This window comes from Primulina tabacum, chromosome 2 (assembly GCF_025594145.1).
Source record: "Primulina tabacum isolate GXHZ01 chromosome 2, ASM2559414v2, whole genome shotgun sequence".
Taxonomy (NCBI): Eukaryota; Viridiplantae; Streptophyta; class Magnoliopsida; order Lamiales; family Gesneriaceae; genus Primulina; species Primulina tabacum.
The window spans coordinates 3133809-3152419 of NC_134551.1; the positions used below are offsets into that span (position 1 = coordinate 3133809).

An 18611-nucleotide genomic window follows, 5' to 3' on the forward strand; every position below is an offset into this window, starting at 1 on the left:
TTATAAATTCTTATTGTTCAACAATTTAATATTCTAGTGTATTTAACTCATAATACTACCATCAAATACACCCTAATTAATTTAACATCAAATAATACGCTATTTTACGACATCCGTCAAATTGCGAAAACTTTATATCAACGTGTAGCCTATACTTCGTAGACTCCGAATATACAATCAGATTTAATAACAACTAACAAACAACTCTCCAATCTCAATTCAACGATTAAAATCCCTAATTATAATAAATTAGGAATAATTCAAAACAACAACACAATAATTTTCTCTACTTCGTTAAAATCATACACTACTCAACAATCTTCAATTTCTGTATGATTTCACAATTTATCGGATTTATTCCAGAAATCGACGAATTTCAAATATCACCAAAACTATAAAATTTATACCTCAAATCGAAGACCTCGTGTCAACGATCTCAAAACTGAAGTTGGTTCGTCGATTGGATAAACCGATAAGTCGCACGATTGAAAAGAAAATTCAAAACTGTATTATTTCTTTCTTCTCTCTTTCTCTGTTCTCGTTGAAACTTTCTGATAATTGCAACTTCTCACGTAAGCGCATCTTTATCCATTTTTTAATTTTATATTATATTAATAAAATAATATAATATATAATATTTAACATTTTAACACCAGTAATATCTCTTTGGACCAGTCAAACGATCAAATTTTCCAAAACTCAAAACATGAAACTTCTATATCTTTGAGTTCTCTACGTTATATCCAAATTTTAAATTATTTGGACTTCATATGACCAACATATATCATATTTCATTCTTTAAAAATCATTAATTATTTAGTAATCTCATATTACTAAATCAACAACTTGTGATATTACTTCAGGCATTACAACTTCTCAACTTATTCTCTGTTTTTTTCCCAGCCATCTCGATTTCATTTTCATTTAAATTAACTTATCTAAATTATATCAATTGACATGACTATTCTACATCAATTACAAAAAAATATTCTCTTTCAAAATAAATTATCCTAATAAATTAGGACTCGAACAAAATCCTTAAAAGATCAAATATTAAATGTGATAAATTATAATCAAATTATATGTTAAATATATCAATGTCTTTTTATTTGTGGACACGAACATGGACACGAAAAATATACGATAGAATAACGACATATCAAAAGTATATTATATATATATATATATATATATATATATATAATGCTATTATTGACTCTTGGATCTGCTGCACTGCAGATAGGGATGTAATCGAGTCGAGCCGAGCCGAACTCTTGAATGTTTGAGCTTGGTTCGTTTATAATCGAGCCGAGCTCGAGCTTTATTTAATGAATATATGCATGGCTCACGAGCATATTCAAGCCTTTATCGAGCCTAAACAAGCTTAATAAATATGAATTATACATTTAAATTTTCATTAAATTAATTAAAAAGTAAATTATATATTTAAGGAAAAATATATTTTTCTTATTAAAATTTGTAAATTTATTATAATAAATAAATTTAATAAATGTTTCTATATATTTCATAAATAATATGCAAAATCATAAATCAAATATCAAAACTATTATTTTTTCATTTAAAAGATTACTCATGAACTTACCAACGAACATGTTCACGAGCTAACAAGTCGAATAATGTAAAGCTTGAGTTTGGTTTGTTTATCTTAACGAGCTCAAAACTTTTCTCAAATCGAGCTTCGAATAGCTCACAAACGATTTGGTTATTTTACGTTCCTGACTGCAGCAGAACGGGGAGTCCTTCAGTGTGGATTGATCTCGAAAAATGCCTGCCCCGCGCCGCCTTCGTGTTACCCGCTTTAATCAAGCTGTGAGTACCCAATCCAAACCCTCGTCTCACTCTGCCCACTTGTCCTAATGCGCTGCTTCTGTGTATACGGTTACCCTTCACTTCTTTCTCTTGATTGCCGCTCTCACCCGCCAAATTTCCCGTCTCCTCAGCATCTCGTGCTGGGGACAGGTTTGTTCTGCCGCTCCTTTTGTTTGCTGGAATCATTTTCTTTAGTCGGCAATTGGGTTGATACCTGTTCGTTTAGACCGTACTTGAAATTGAGCTGCGATATCTTTAACATCCGAAGCAGAGGAAACTAGCTGTTTGTTGGTTTAAAGCTACACGCTAGGGTTATGTGTACTAGATATATATGGTTCAATTGGCTGCTTTACAACATGACATATCTCCGTCTACTTTGCAGGTAGCAGGAACCAAAAGATTTCTGGACTTAAGGTTCGCTTTTGGGAATCCATAAGATCAGGGTAAATTGAGGTGTTTGATATATGTATTGTATTTGTGGTAGCTATGTTAACTATATCTGTATAATTATGGTGGTCGCTTCTATTAGATTGAAAGATGAGTCTTTCAACAGTTTCATGGAAAATTGGTTAGGCAAATATGCTGAGAACGGCTAGCATTTATGTTATTTTTATGTAGTAAGTAGTGTAACCAGTACACGTTAATGTAGTTTAAACATGACACGAGCTGTAGGATGTGGACTAGATGAACACTTTGATGTGCTTTATGTTTTAGGATTTTGAAGAACAATATGGCACAAGTTATAGAACCGCCTTCCACAACCGAAGAAGAGGAAAATGCCTTACCTGAAGAATTTGTTCTTGTTGAGAGAACCCAACCTGATGGAATAGTCGAACAGATCATATTTTCATCCGGTGGCAGTGTCGATTTGTATGATCTTCAAGCTTTGTGTGATAAGGTGATTAAACCATTACTTTGTTATCTTTTCTCTTGAAGGGTATTAGTTGTAAACTAAATCACTGGACACATTTATTTCCATGGACATAATTCTCTTAACCACAATTGGTTGTTTCTTCTCTGCTTCTCTAAAAAGAGATGCTATTGCTACCAATATATAATGGCTATGTGACACGATAATGCAGGATCACACACTTAAATTTTGGCGACCATGCTTCACAGTAGGAAAAAAGCTAACTGTTACTTCCACTTCAGTTTTTTAGTTGATCAGCAAATTTATTGAATAATCTTGTTATGAGCTGTAGTATTCCTCATATGCAATCTCCTTTTGGCTTCATGTTTCTTTGAATTCATACAGTTCCCCTTAAATGGAAATCCGGTCAGAAATCTACATTATGTCGCGGAGCTCCTCTTTCTTTGACCTTATATATTTCTGTTTCGAACTATTATTCCAGAAAGGAGTAGGTAAAGGCCTGTTCACTGACCTGTACAATAGAGGGTTATGTTCATTTGGCTTCATCTCTTGCACCTTTGGAAACTTAGCAATATTTTAGAATTTCGAACAGTTTCTTTGTGATATTGGCACCACTATTCCTTATAATTATCTTAAGTAAATTTGAAACATTTAAGATCAATATAATGATTTCATAGGTTGGTTGGCCTCGAAGGCCTCTGTCAAAGCTTGCTGCAGCTCTGAGAAATAGCTATATGGTTGCTACGTTGCATTCTGTGAGCAAATCAGCAGGCGAAGGTACTTAGTAATGGGACCTATCCAAGTCAAACGTCAGAATTTTTGCCAAAAATAATTACTAGAAGTATATTACTCCTTTTTCTTGCATATTTGTTTATAAATTATAACCTACATGACTCTGAGTACTATGGCCTTTTGTAAACTGAGTGACGGACATCTTATGTACTTTGGCAAGTTATTTGGCAGAGGGAAACGGACAAAAGAAGTTGATTGGGATGGCCCGTGCTACGTCTGACCATGCTTTTAATGCTACAATTTGGGATGTTCTTGTTGATCCTTCATATCAGGTAGTCTCATTATATTAAGCTAGAAGCAAGCTCTGGCAATTTTTTTAGAATTTTTGCTTAGAAATATAATCTTTTGCTACTTTGTTCATCATGATTTATGAATGTTTACCTGTGATTTAGGGCCAAGGACTTGGGAAAGCCCTTATCGAGAAGCTTGTAAGGTCACTATTGCAACGGGACATTGGAAATATTTCACTTTTTGCCGATAGTCAAGGTAAAGTGCCTCAACAAAAATCTAATAATCAACTGGGAAGAGCTTGTTTGCACCGAGCAACATGAGGCAAAAATCAGTAAGGAACAAGCGCTAAGCATGGTGGTTTATCTTTTTATCTGTAAATGTAAATTGTACTGATTGATGATTGCATTTAGAAAATACTCCCGACATACCTGGGCAATACAAAATGGATCAAAAGCCTAGCAACCGTATAAATTATGAGAATTAAGTCCTACATAGAAATGCTAATGACATTCCTAGCGAAAGGGAACTAATCATATACAAGACCAAGTGACTGATAGGGAAACAGAATATATAAACATCTATACACCTGGACTTTGAGTATCGTTGTTTATTGGTAGCATAATGTTTGGTCGTTAACATTTTATGCAGTCGTGGAGTTCTATCGGAACCTGGGTTTCGAACCTGACCCCGAGGGTATTAAAGGCATGTTCTGGCACCCAAAGTATTAGCTTATCTCAAATTCTAGTTATGTAATATGGTTCCAGTGTACCAGATTGCTTGGAAAAATTGGTCCTAATATTAACATATTTGTACATTTACTCTGAAAGTGTTTTATTTGTAAAAATGTATCTTCATTCACTACAACTTATCTTCTTTATTCTCCAACTGTTTTGGGGCTGGTCGACAGTTGTAGCAGCCAAATCCAAGGAAGTTTTAATAGAGTGATACTTGAGCAAGTAAACGGGATGGGAAGCAAAAGAGTAAATACAGAAATAGCAAAAAAGTACATAAAATGATAAAAAGAAACAAAAAGAGGGTCTTTAGGATTTTCGAATAATGCAAGACTATATTGTAAAATGTTTGATAAATAGTTACTTTTAAGAAAAACATTTTTAAGATGTGCCATAATAATTAAATTCCCAACAATATTTTGTACAACCGCAATTGGGTTTTCCGTTTTGGGCCAAGCCCAATAAGGTGATTTAAGCCCGATACAGAACTCGACGATCTTTGGATTTAAGGAGAAGTTATAATCATTCAATATAGTCTACTGAAGCGGAAGCGGAAGACGACGGAAGCAATTAGAAATGGGGATGGTGTGGCTAGAAGCGATGCTACCTCTGGGAATTATAGCGGGAATGCTCTGCGTCATGGGAAACGCCCAATACTTCATCCACAAAGCAGCCCATGGCCGCGTCTGTACTTCCAGATCCATTCTTCTCTCTATTTCTTTTTGTTTTGAATCAATTGAATCCTTCTGATTGATGAATCGTACGATTTTTGCAGCCGAAGCACATCGGGAACGACGTGTGGGATGTGGCCATGGAGAAACGGGATAAGAAGATCACGGAGATGCTCTCCTCTCATTCGCCTCCCAGCTAGATTATCGTATTCGTAAAAGGTTTTTTTTTTCTCCTTCTTGTTTTAAGTTTGCAAAGTGGCTTCGCGAGTAGTAATCACTGCTACCATCTGATGAAAATTTTAGAGTAGCGAATTGATGCTTGGTAATCTAAGAAGTTAAGTACTTTTGTCGATACGACTGGGGCAAGGCCTTCGTGTTCTCGTAAAGAAGAAATTTTGTGACAGAAAATTCTTGTTTCTTCAATTTGACAATTCGCTTACATAGTATATGAGATAAACATTCAATACCTTCATTTTATTAAAACTGGGATCTCTACCTCCAATATGATTCTTTTTAGACAATTTGCGCATGGAGTTGCTCAATTTTTAATGTGTTATTAGAACCTTTTAGGCACCAGTAGTACTGTCAATCGAGCCGGCCTGCCACCTGGGCGGGCTGGGAAATCCCAACCCAACCCAAGCTGTGCCGCAATTTGGGCGGGCCAGCCTAAAAAATCTCCAGAAAAATTTCCGGAAAAATTCAATGAATTAATCCACACCAAACAAAATAGTCCATAACTAAAAAGTTCAACAAAGTATTGAAAAGTTAAAGAGTTCACAAAGCAAAAAATTAAAGTTTAGTAAACTAAACAAACAACACAGATTTTTAAATTCCATCAATCATGAGATCATCCATTTCAAATTCTTCTCCTCCATCTCCTTCCTCTTCCTCGTTATCAATATCAGCATTTGATCTTTGATTGAACAATGTTGTTTTAACACTTGAATCGTCTTCATTACCTTTATCAACCTTAATATAAAATGAAAACAATCATAAACTAATGTATCAACTAAGTCAAGAACAAATTAAAAATTTGTAAACAAAATTACCTAACAACATAACCATGTAACCAATTGCGAGTGCAAATAAGAATCTGATTTTTTTCAGAAAGTGTGCAATTTCTATACACGGTTAGCATAAGAGCACCAATGGAAAAAGCTGATTCTGATGCAACCGTAGTAATAGGAGTAGCCAAAACATCACATACCATTACTGCAAGGGTTTGGTACCGAAGTTTTTTATTCTTCAAATACTCTAAAACATTCAACTCTTGATGATATGTAAATTCAAGTTATGGCTCTTCCAAACAAAGATCCAATTGAGATTTTCCATCACTTGTGATTGTTTGGCTCTCATATGCCATCATTTCCTACATTAATTGGAATAGTTATGACATGAAAGTATAAGCTAATTAGATCATAGCACTTATCACATCATCTTCATGCAAATAGTTTTTCTTTAACAAGACTTCAATCTTCTAAACTCGCATAAAATAAAAATTTGATGTAGGATAAGAAGAACCAAAGATCAAATTGGTAGTTTCATAAAATGGCTCAATGAACTCACGCATTTTCTCTTCTCTTTTCCACTCTTCACTTGAAGGACCAAATTTATAATTCTTGTCATTGAATTGAAGGAAATCAAAAACAAAACTTTTTTTATATTTGATGGCATCATCAAGTATTAATTACGTTGAGTTCCAACGAGTAGGCACATTCCAATCGCAAGCCAATACTAGTATCAATGTTACAAATTGCTCATACACAATCTTGAAACTTTTCCTTCCTAGTCTCCGAACCTTTAACATACTTGACTGACTCTCTAATTTTATTCAAAGCTACAGTACCCACTTTCAAATCTTCTTAGACAATTAGATTCAATATATGAGCAGCACAACGAACATGAAAAAACTTACCGTCACAAAATAAACTATCATGCGAAGAGAGTTGCTCTTTCAAATGAATTTGCATGTTGTCATTACTAGATGCATTATCTAATGTCAAGAAAAACTTTTTTCTCAACCTCCCACTTCCTTTCAAAAATTCAAAAAAATTCGCATCTAGTTCAACTTCCAGTGTGGTGGAGGCATATGAGAAAAGCTAAGAATTTTACTATTCAACTTCCATTTATTATCAACAAAATGTGCAGTCAAGCAAATACAAACCTCAATAGTGCACGCCGTCCACAAATTTGAAGTTAAAAGAAACTATATTCTGAACAGTAGAAAAAAATGCTTTAGTTTCTCATTCTCCCTCAAGTAGATTTGTTTAATATCCGAAACAAGAGTATTTCTAGAAATACAATAAACATCGGGATTTATGTATTTCATCCAGGCTTTAATACCATCATACTCAACAAATGAAAATGATAAATCATGTCTAATGATTGCAGAAGCCAGTAACTCACATTCAAACTTTTGGTCTATTTTCTTAGGCCTTATCTTCCCATCTTGATCAAGAATCACTTGTCCTACATCATGGAACTTCAATTTGCTACAAGTTTTAAAATGACGCCACAACATAGAAGTTCCATGTTGTTTACTCCCACTTTTATACTGTTTTTTACATCCATTACATTCAGCTTTATCTACACCTTCAATCCCTTTGATTTTCTTAAAATACATCCAAATATCAGAAGTTTCTCTATGCCTTTTAGGTTTAGTTGAACTCTCATCATGCTTGGTATTTTCCAATTCATCAACATCTGCGTTAGTAGTTGGAGTTTGAGAAGCAAAGTCCATTTCAAAACCAATCTGTAATTTTTTTAAAAGTTTTAGTTTCAGAACAGAAAATATAAATCTTAATGCAAACAATAAAGGCTAGCACATACGCTGAAGCAACACATTGACTGAACATATGTACTGAGGAAAATTCAGGGCACCCTAAAGAGAGACATGTGAATTTGTTAGATAAAATTTTTATAACTTTATTGAATTTCGGATTCTATACCTTTTCTGGTTGATGTCGTTTTTTATTAATATAATTATAGCTTAACTTATTTTACTTTATGATATTTCTTTAATTACATATGAATTTATGAGTTTAAAATGTTAATTTAAATTTGCTAAAAATAAATCAACAAACTAAATAGATGAAATCCTTTGTGTAAAAAATGAGCTAAAACTCTCTGTTGATAATAAAATTTACAGCTAGACCCCCCCTTAATTATAACATTCAAATTATTATTTTCATCTCTGAAAATTTTAATTTGTGTCGACATATATAAATTCCTAAGCATAAAAATTCCAAAAACGATTGATGGCGTTGGAAGCCTGGAAGTTTAGGCAACATGAAGTAATGAAGCAAACAATAAAAGATACCATCATGCTGAGCTGCGGTGGAAGTTCAGACGGCAGACAGGTGGCGCTGGGTGGTCAATGGTGGTGTGGCTGTTGTGCAGTGCAGAGAAAAGAGGAAGAACTTGGAAGAGATGTGGGTACCGAGAGGCTAAAGCTGAGAGACGGATGTGGCTTTGACTCTCAAAGAATTAGGGCTTCTCTTGTTCTCCGGTCTTCAGACTCCGCTTGAGTTTAGAATTTTTTTCGATTATTTACTCAACATACAGGCCAGCCTGAGCCTGATCGAGCCACCAAACCCTACTTGATCCTCAACCCACGAGGACCGGCCTCCGACTTTAAATGGGCCTATAAAATTACAGCCAACCCGCTAAAATTGTTTGGCGGGCTGGGCCGACCTGCGTTGACAGCTCCGGGCACCAGACCGTTACTTTTTTAATCCGTTGCTTAAAATGAGTGCTATTTAAATTATTGATATTGTGAAAATTCTTAGACTTTTTTGCTGCTGTATTTGAACATATATTTCTTTGCTCCCATTTTGTACTTCAAAAAAAAACATTTAGGATTAAAGTCTTCATCCATTCTATACAAAGACAACTTTTTTTTCTGTGAAATTAATTTAGTGGGTTTAGGGTTTAGAGTTTTTTTAGTAGAAACTCCGTCAGTGTGGCGAGGGGTTTGGCGGACCCCTACCTGTAAATAAATAAAACATGAAAAAGTGTCAACCGTACAAAGAAAATAAAACCTAAGTGAGTAGGGGAACTGAACCACGACCTCCGCAGAAGGCTAAATTCGTATGAAAGCAAACATAACGAAATAAAAGTAACCAGATAATACTAGGATAACTCAATACGGAAAACATCAAGGCCCTCATAGTTGAAAGAGAACAAATGAGCATAGTGAGAACATCCTCTAAAGCCAGTGTAAGCAATGGACTGCCTAGAGTCTCGATGGAAGAGGTGTCCATTGTCAAAGTATATGGATCCGGGGAGGGCGTATGATCCCGCCAGGACTCCCTGATAAGTACCATGTCGACAGTGTCCAGGCAATGGGACCGACCGCAAGCGCCTGAAACTCCAACACCCATTGGTCCAAATGAGTGACCCACCTACACCCCGAAAATGTGATCATGGGCGTCTGTTCCCGCCCAGGTGGCAAAGCTAACCTCCTCACGTAGTGCGTTAGGCGTCTGAGGCCCGTCAGAATGAGACGTGCAAATCAGACAGCGGTAGAATGTCTCAGGCGTCTGAAATACGCCCAAAGGCTGAGATTGAGAGACGTAAACATGAGCGTCAAATGTCAAGATACGCCCAAGGAGGAGAGGCACATGAAAATAAGTCCGAACATAGAAAGACACGCAAAAATGCACAGCACACACTCAACTCAATAAAAAGTAATATTTTTTCATTGATGGCTTTGTGTTAAGCTACCTCGAACCACTGATTTTGGTCATATGATGTAGAATGAAAGTAATCGCAAAGGATTTAAACCTAGCCTACTTATTTTTAATATAGGCATAATTTGATGTTTGCTTCATGCCAAAGTTTCCATTTTTTTTTTTGGGTTATGGAATGACAAAAGTGTAGGCTTTGCACCATGTGTAGTTTGTTTGAAGATAAATAAATTAAGGTGTGAGAAAATTGAGGAGTTTTATCTTTCCAAAAATTTCCATACTCTTCCTTGATCAAAAAATAGACGACGATGAGAAGTTCCTCGGTTATAGTCCGAGGTTTTTCATCGAAATCCTAGATCTTGGCCTTTTCAACCTCTTTTTTTCCTTATTTTACTTTCAAATATAGGTTTAACTTAAAATCAGGTGCAGCACCCATTTCTCGGCGTGGTTATGCCATGTCTTCCTTTTTTTCAAATATATTTCGGGCATTGCAGCCCCCAAATTGAAGCAATGATCTCGGCATCTCACATTGTCAATCTTCATTTGTTCCGGGTGTAGCAGCAATTCAAGCTTAGCTTCTGCTATCTCACGGCTTCGATCTTTCTACTTTGTTTCAATTTTTTTTCACACAGCAATTTTGGATTTGAGTATTGCATCCTGAAATCTCGACCTTGATGTATCATTTCTCCTTAACCTCAATATCCCTCTATTTCAACCATTCTTCAATTTTATGAGGAGTTAAATAAATGCAAGGAAGTTTAACTACCATTACCTGTTTTTTGTGTCACGGTGATGCAGGTGACTCTATTGGAAGGCTTCTTTGTAATAAAAATTAATGGCTGGTTCGCGGTCTGTGGACTCTTATGTGAACTACATTGTAGTTGTATTTTCTTGTGTTTATTGCTTTGGACCCACGCTTATCACATGGGAAAAATGTTATTTGGCGACTGAACATGGTCTTATGATAATGCCTGAAAGCTTCTTTACATTCCAAAAGATATGGCAGTTTCTTTCATCAATCTGTGTTTTTTTTTACTAGAAACCATGCTTTTTGTTATCCACTGTCCAGGAACTTGTTAACCGTATGCCATTTATCAAGAGTAATCCTAGAAAATTTATCAAGAGTAATCCTAGAAAATATACAAGGAAATGTATATCGACAATTTTGAAATTGTTCCTTTATATCCTTTTTATTTCAATTGAGTTTGCAATTATTTTTGGAAATTTACGTTTTTTATTTCCATTATTGAAATCTAGATGAGATTTTATGGGTTGTTTCCTCTGATGCATATTGATTGTGAGCACGTATGTTTCATTACAATAATGTTTCACACTTGTCAGTATGCACATGACATGCACGAAGCCTTTTTACTGAGAACACGATTCTAAGCAACGTGACTTATTGTTGACTAATCAATGTAAATTTGATTTGGTTGAAAAACAAATAGTTTATTTCTTAAATTTTGGTGGTAAAGGAGTAATTATATGAAACTAATTAAATTTATTTATCTATTAACTATTTTATGAAATATTATGGATGTTTTATTTTCTATTAATTAAAAGAAACATAAAAAGTTGTATTTTAACATCTAAAAGTCAAACTCTTTAAATTACATAAATCAATGCCTACTTAGAACTTGAGAGAATTTTTAGTTTCTACTTTTTCACATGGTTTCGGTTCTGATTTTTGAAAAACTGGAACCAAATTGTAAGTTTTCGATTTCCCGAATTATGATCTAGTTTCTATTTAGAATGAAATATATAAAAAGACTGGTTCTGTTCATGGTTCGAAGGAAAATTTTAAAATCATAGTGGAATCCAGAATGAAATCAGCCACCTTCAGACATTAGCTAACAGAAAAGAGGTGGTACCAAAAAAATCCTGTAGCGTGACAAGTAAAATTCCTTCATCGGAGACTTGAAATCCACTGGTTCCAGTCAAAATGCACACTACTCACAAATGAATCAAATATGAATGTTTTTCTAAGGCCGCCGTAGATTATTATATACATCAACAATAATCTCTATACTTCCCACAGCACAACCCGCAAGAATGAACAAAACAATGGACTAGGCATCTACTAACTGATCTGCAATCAGAAAGCAAGAATTCCAAACATAAACTCAGGGTATGTATTCGGTCTCAAGCGTTGGTTGTGTCCTTGTTCCAGTAGCTACTGGTGCTTTACTGCTTCCAACAGTGGTCATATGCAAAGCCTCCCCCACCTCCGCTGCCCTCTCCATTTGGTGCATTTTCTTCCTGTGTTTATACCTGCACAGCCACACGATCACGAGTCCTAGAATGATTAACAATGCAAATCCTCCTACCACGGACCCCACTATTATCCAGACCTTGGAATTGTTACTCCCTTGCTGCTCTTCTTGAGCACCACTAATTCCTCTTGGTGGCGGAGGTGACGGCGATGGTGGTGAAGGGAAGGAGAATGGTGCAGGAGCTGGGGCAATTGATTCCACTGCAATAGAGAAGTGCCCCTGTTGGAATGTCGTACAGATATTATCTGACATCACACTAGAGAAACTAACTGAACCATTTAAATCAAATGAAGCACACTTGGGAACTGATCCTTCTGGCACCGACTTTAATTCCGAAAACTTGATAGATATGGGTTGACCAGTTGCCTTGATATCCAGCACAGGTAAGTTTTTGGCCATAAGATCAGCAGCATCATAAGCTAGAAGGCCCAATATTGGTGATAAATACATGTAACCAGGAAGGGGGTAATATACCATAGACCAATTGCCCAAATTCTGGTAGACCAAAACAAGCCTCTCAGTGTAAGGCTGTCCCTTAACACCCTTGGGAATCTCAAACTCCTTGTACATACGAACACCCTTTGTCCTTAAGCTACCACTCCTGAGTCTCATGGCCGAGACCTGAATCCCGGACAGATTAGAGGGGACAGCCCCATCATAGACAACACCGGTTCGTGGACGCACAAATGCCTGGTACGCATAGTCTTGGAGGAGAGCATCTAGTGCCCGTGCATTACTAAACATTGAATTAGACGTTGGAGAAGGAGGTGATTGAGCTCTGATGACTCTCAGCAACAAGAATAACCACACACAGAGACAAAGCAATACAAGATCTCTAACAAGCCTCATGGATGGATGCTTCGAAATAACAAATTGATGCGAGCCAACCAATTTAGTAGATACAAATCTAGTTTCAAGACAAAAACGTCAACTGTCCACCCACAGGCAATCTGAATGCCGAAATGATCCTTAGATCCCAGAGGATCAAGCAGGCAAAGAATAAACTCCCCCCTATCCTCCTCTGATATTTATAACAGGATCAAGAAACTTCAGTCACACATCACAGGTTACCAAAGTTCATAAAGAATCATATTCCATGATCGTTAACCAACAATGACAGTTGGAAAGTAGCAGCAAGCCTCGCAGGCACTTTTAAGTCCCCCATCCCCTCTCTCCTTTAGAATCTCCACCATCACAATATTTAATACCATAATCTAAAGAGAAGATTCTACTGCATAAAAAAATTATAAGAAAAAAGAAGCCTCTCTTCTTTAAACAAGTCGACGAAACTCCAAAGGGAATATAAAATTCCCAAATCAAGAACTCACCGACTCAAGATGTGATTACCGTTCCCCAAATCCAAGTTGCGGCCAAGCCGGCGGATTCTGTATCTTTATACACACAGCGCGCGCATATAAACCCTAAACCGTAAGGGACGCGAAGCACCGACAAAATCGCGGTGCCCTCCGGATAAACAGGAAAAGACTATATCCAATAGAGGAATGACTGAAATAAATGAACGGAAATGAAACCCAACAAGCGGAAACAACTGATTTTCCAAGAAATGTACGCCCCGGAAACACTTCTCTCACCCAGTGAGATCCACCCTTTTCCTTATCTATTTATTTATTTTTCTGCGAGAAAAGGGGAAAAGATCCAAGAGCGTATTTTCAATAAAATCAAAACAGATAAAGATCACTAACATATCCTATCCGCCTATAAATAAAAAAATGCTCAATGCGTCAGCATCCCACACGCAAATTTTATCGTTGTATCATTATAATACAGATAGAAGAACTGGATTGGAGCAAAAAGGGTAGGTGTAGCAGCAAAGATAGAGCACAAGAGTAGCTGGGTAACGTACAAGTGTGCGTGAAAGATGTATGCAAGTGGAAGACGAAGTGGAGGAGAGAGGAAAGTGACGGAGGTAGATACAGAGAGTGTAAAAGACAAGTGCCAGGAAAGCAAAGGGAAAAACAACTAGAAGAAAGTAGAGACTATGAACTATACAAAAGCGGGGGTAGGGTGTATCACGTAGACACTGAATTACAATCCATCTTTCAAAACAAAATAAAACAAGTTAACAAACACAAAAATTTGTGTAAGACGATTTCACGGATCGTATTTTCTGTGACGGATCTCTTATTTGAGTCATCCATGAAAAATATTAATTTTTATGCTAAAAATATTATTTTTTATTGTGAATATTGGTATGATTTACCGTCTCACAGATAAAGATTCGTGAGACCGTCTCAGAAGAGACCTACTCGTTAACAAAATGCATTTTGGAGTGGATTTGCAACATAAAAGATGTTACTTAACGCAATGGTAGTAAAACAACATGATTGAACTCAATTGGCCTCTTGAAAGACAAGATTTATTCAAGAAGATATATTTGGAAGACATAATTTATTTTGAATACAAAGAAGTCTGGTTTATTTGACCCTAACGTCTTCTTGGCTGTGTACTTAGAATGTGACTATATTCAGAATCACCTAAGAGGTGGAGAGGAAAGATTTTAGCAACACTATATTATTATTGTTGTTGTTCCTCAAAAAAATGTCCGAGTTGATGGAGTGAGCGTTTGACTACCGGTGAGAAGTTCGATTTTCCTATCAATACTTTTTTGGACGAACTTGTCATATTCATACATAACATGTTCGATGTGATTTACTTGGAGTATGTTTTTTGTGAGACGGTCTCACGAATCTTTATTTTTGAACGGGTCAACCATACCGATATTCACAATAAAAAGTAATACTATGAGCATAAAAAGTAATATTTTTTCATGGATAACCCAAATAAAAAATCCGTGTCACAAAATACGACCCCTGAAACTGTCTCACACGTTTTTGCCATTTACTTGACTACGTTATTTCAGGGTTTAATGGGTTGTTGGCAACAATAGTCTAGATAGAGAGCTATAAAACAAACACGAAGACATTTAAGATATCAATTAAAGATTAAATCATGATCATACGGTGAGAGATGATTTTTGTTTCCATTCTTCTGGTTCAAATTTTAACTGAAATTTATTATTTTCAATTTCAAATGGAAAGAAAAAAAATGGTTAGAATCGTCAAAGAGTGGTTATTCGAAGATGGGTTAAAACAAATAAAATCCCTATAAAGTATTATATGTTTATATTTTATTTAAAAAAACAAGGTGTTAAACTGAATTCATGTAATTTAAATTTATATAAACTAAAGCGTCAATGTATATTCTCAGGATTTTAAAACTCGAGATTAATTCCAAACAGCTACGATTCTGGCTTTTTAATATTTAATTTGATTTAGTATCAACTATGAAAGCTTCAGGTTTCGAAAAACACGTGCATCGAAGTTGGCCTGCACATGGTACGAACATCTGCCAAATAAATATAAGATTATATTATATTTTAAATTCCATGGATTGTTGAGACCGAATTTTAACTCTAATGAGTTTATCTTATTTTTTCTTTAGTAACGACTCAGGTTCGAGTCAATAGGATTTCAAAAAAATAGAATAAAAATCCTTCGATTGTTTACCTTAATCTTGATTGTCTAGCTTTCAAATAAATTGATAATAAAGTAAAAGTACATATATTATAGATTATAATTCATAACTATGATTATGTTTATGATAATAGAATTATAAATATATACTTACTATGTATAATTGTTACTAAAGTTTTGGGGCTAAACTAATTAATTTTGATGTTATGTTCCGTTCTTTTTCTGGAAAAAAATTATCCATATTCATAGTTTGTGATAATATTTAATATTAAAAACAAAAAATTTCAGTATGATATATTCATTAATATATAAAACTATCTCAATCTTAAGTAAAATTGTAAGGTCCGAGATGTTATCAATTTTATGAGACCCCGAAAAGAAAATATTATGGATGACATTTTTGTAATTAAGTGAAAAAATATTTGATTTAAAATTTGATGGTAATTTCGTAATTATTGAGGGTCGAATTGTAAATAGTGAAAAGTTGAGGGACTAAAGTGTAAATATGGAAAATTGAGTGGGACACTTGGCTTTCTTATGCAACTTGATATATATATATATAATGTTATTTCCCTCAAACTTGAGAAGAAAGAATCGAGAACTCCATAGCAAATTTCCCTCAAAGTTATTCGTACTGTAGAATTTCGATTTTGGCAAATTCGGTTATCAGAATTTAAATCCGGACACAGTTCTGTGATCCTCTCATCGACAGCTACAACTGGACGTAAGTTTTATTGAGTTATGTTATAATTTGAAATTATGATATTGGAGAAATTATTATTTGATCATTATTATGTGTTCTGGGAATACTACACATCGTATAATTGAAGTCAGATCGAAGAACAGATTGATTATGAAATTGTTATGAATTTCTGATTATATGGACTGAAAACCAGACAAATTTAGATTATTGATTGATTACAGATTGTATCGGATATGTGTTATGATTTGTAATTGATATTTGTTGATATGGTATTTACGGGGATATTGAGATTGTGCCGTTATGCCGATGATTTGAATTAAATTCAGATTAATCAGATTCAGTATTGAATTGAGAATGGAAGGTTGATATTATTATTCTCGATATGTCATTTCAGATTTACAGAGACAGTCTTGAGTTCAGAACGTATATTGCTTCAGACCGAGACTACGAACGAAAGGTATAAGTCAATGTGGTACTGGGAGATCGACTCAAGTAGGATATACTTGAGTTTCCCTAAATCACATACTTCTTATTATTATGTTCATTGCTTTGACTTGATATGCTTGTTCTATGGATGTATAGAAAACAGATATTAGTCGAGTGATCTTGTGACAGAAGTGCCTGATAGTGGTGGGATCGCCATGGGCACATTGCACGATGTCACAAGATAGTGTATTGGCGATAGTGCCACAGTCTGTGACGGATAGGTCAAGACACTGGATGTTTGGTTATATCGACGTGGATAGAATCGGAGTTTCTTCTATTACTGTTGGTCGATATATGAATACCAACGTCTGGAAACCGGGATCCCTAGACTAGGATTGAGTCTAGTCTGAGTCGTGGAGTCACGAGCATTGACGACAGTTTTATATTGATTATGTTTCAGATTTTGATACATATTGCTGTTATCTGTCCATGTTTTTATGTTTATCATATGATTGCATGTTCGTTGATTTATACTGTGATTATATTCTCACCGGAATTATCCGGCTGTTGTCGTGTTTGTATGTGTGCATGACAACAGGTGGGACATGATCAGGGTCGAGGAGATGACGAGAGATCATGATTAGAGTGGAGACCACGGACTTTGATGTTGCTGTAGATAGGGTTTGAATACTTGATATTAGTAATTGAACCTTAGTTTGTATTGATGACAGATTGTACTAGACTTGTACTTTATTATATTCTGAGATGTATATTATATTGATTTCACTACGTTCCGCATGTAAAAAAGAAAAAATTTTATGACCCTAATTACTTGATTAGTAATTGATCCTAATAATGAATAAGAATTGATTAGCGTCCGGATCCCTACAAAAATTAACTTAATATTTGACACACTTGTTTGGGTCATGAAAAAAAAATCAAGAATGGTAATATGATAACCATGAGGTATAATCTAAATTTAAGTAAAATATAATTTGTTTTAATTTATTTATACAATTTTGTTTTTTTTTTTTGGAAAAAAATAAATAAACTTGGAAAGGTATGATGAGCGAGTGTTTTGCTCAATTATTCTAAAGAATATGTCTCTTGTAAGACGGTCTCACGAATCTTTATCTGTGAGACGTGTCAAACCTATCGATATTCACAATAAAAAATAATAATCTTAGCATAAAAAGTAATATTTTTTCATAGATGGCCCAAATAAGAGATCTGTTTCACAAAATACAACCCGCGAGACCGTCTCACATAAGTTTTTTTTATTCTAAATGATTATGTAAATTACGAAAAATCAACATATAACCAGAAGTAAATCTCTTGTGAGACGATCTGACGAATCTTTATTTGTGAGACGTGTCAACCCTACCGATGTTCACAATAAAAAGTAATATTCTTAACATAAAAAATAATACTTTTTCATGGATAACCCAAATAAGAGATCCGTCTCACAAAATATGACCCGTGAAACGTCTCACACAAATTTTTGCCTATAACAAATATATAACACACACAAATAAAACATGTTTTAGAATATCATTCGATGTACCGCTCGAAAATAAGACTTGAAATATACTTATTCAATACATATATAACAATATTATATTAATAAAATATTAAAAATCGGTTGGTTTCATCCTCTCACATGGAAATTTTTGATTGAAAGAGCATTACGACCGTTGCTTCTTCACCACCAAATAATACGTTATATAATAATAATTAAAGGAATTTGGTTAACCACGACAATGAAAGGGAAACAAGGGAGGGAAGACTATCGTTATCGAACAATATACTACGTTGAAGCTGTCCCATTCTTCGTTTAATGTTTCACTTTATTATATACATACACATGGTTGGGCCATGCCATGGACCCATCCCATATCTTG

At 35.0% G+C, this 18611-nt stretch overlaps 2 protein-coding genes across 2 annotated transcripts; one reads left to right on the forward strand and one right to left on the reverse strand.

Moving 5' to 3' along the window:
• The first annotated feature begins 1834 nt into the window (after positions 1–1834).
• On the forward strand, positions 1835–5347 carry LOC142525380 (histone acetyltransferase TAP1-like). The gene is made up of 8 exons (XM_075629663.1): positions 1835–1980; positions 2213–2273; positions 2545–2728; positions 3379–3478; positions 3665–3765; positions 3886–3979; positions 4373–5139; positions 5231–5347. Exons 1-7 carry the CDS (start codon positions 1878–1880, stop codon positions 4450–4452), a joined length of 723 nt encoding a protein of 240 aa, XP_075485778.1. The 5' UTR covers positions 1835–1877; the 3' UTR covers positions 4453–5139; positions 5231–5347.
• Positions 5348–11703: 6356 nt separating this feature from the next.
• LOC142525387 (uncharacterized) lies at positions 11704–14100 on the reverse strand. The gene is made up of 2 exons (XM_075629674.1): positions 13416–14100; positions 11704–13271 (listed from the first exon to the last, which is right to left on the reverse strand). Exon 2 carries the CDS (start codon positions 12934–12936, stop codon positions 11938–11940), a length of 999 nt encoding a protein of 332 aa, XP_075485789.1. The 5' UTR covers positions 12937–13271; positions 13416–14100; the 3' UTR covers positions 11704–11937.
• Positions 14101–18611: the final 4511 nt, after the last annotated feature.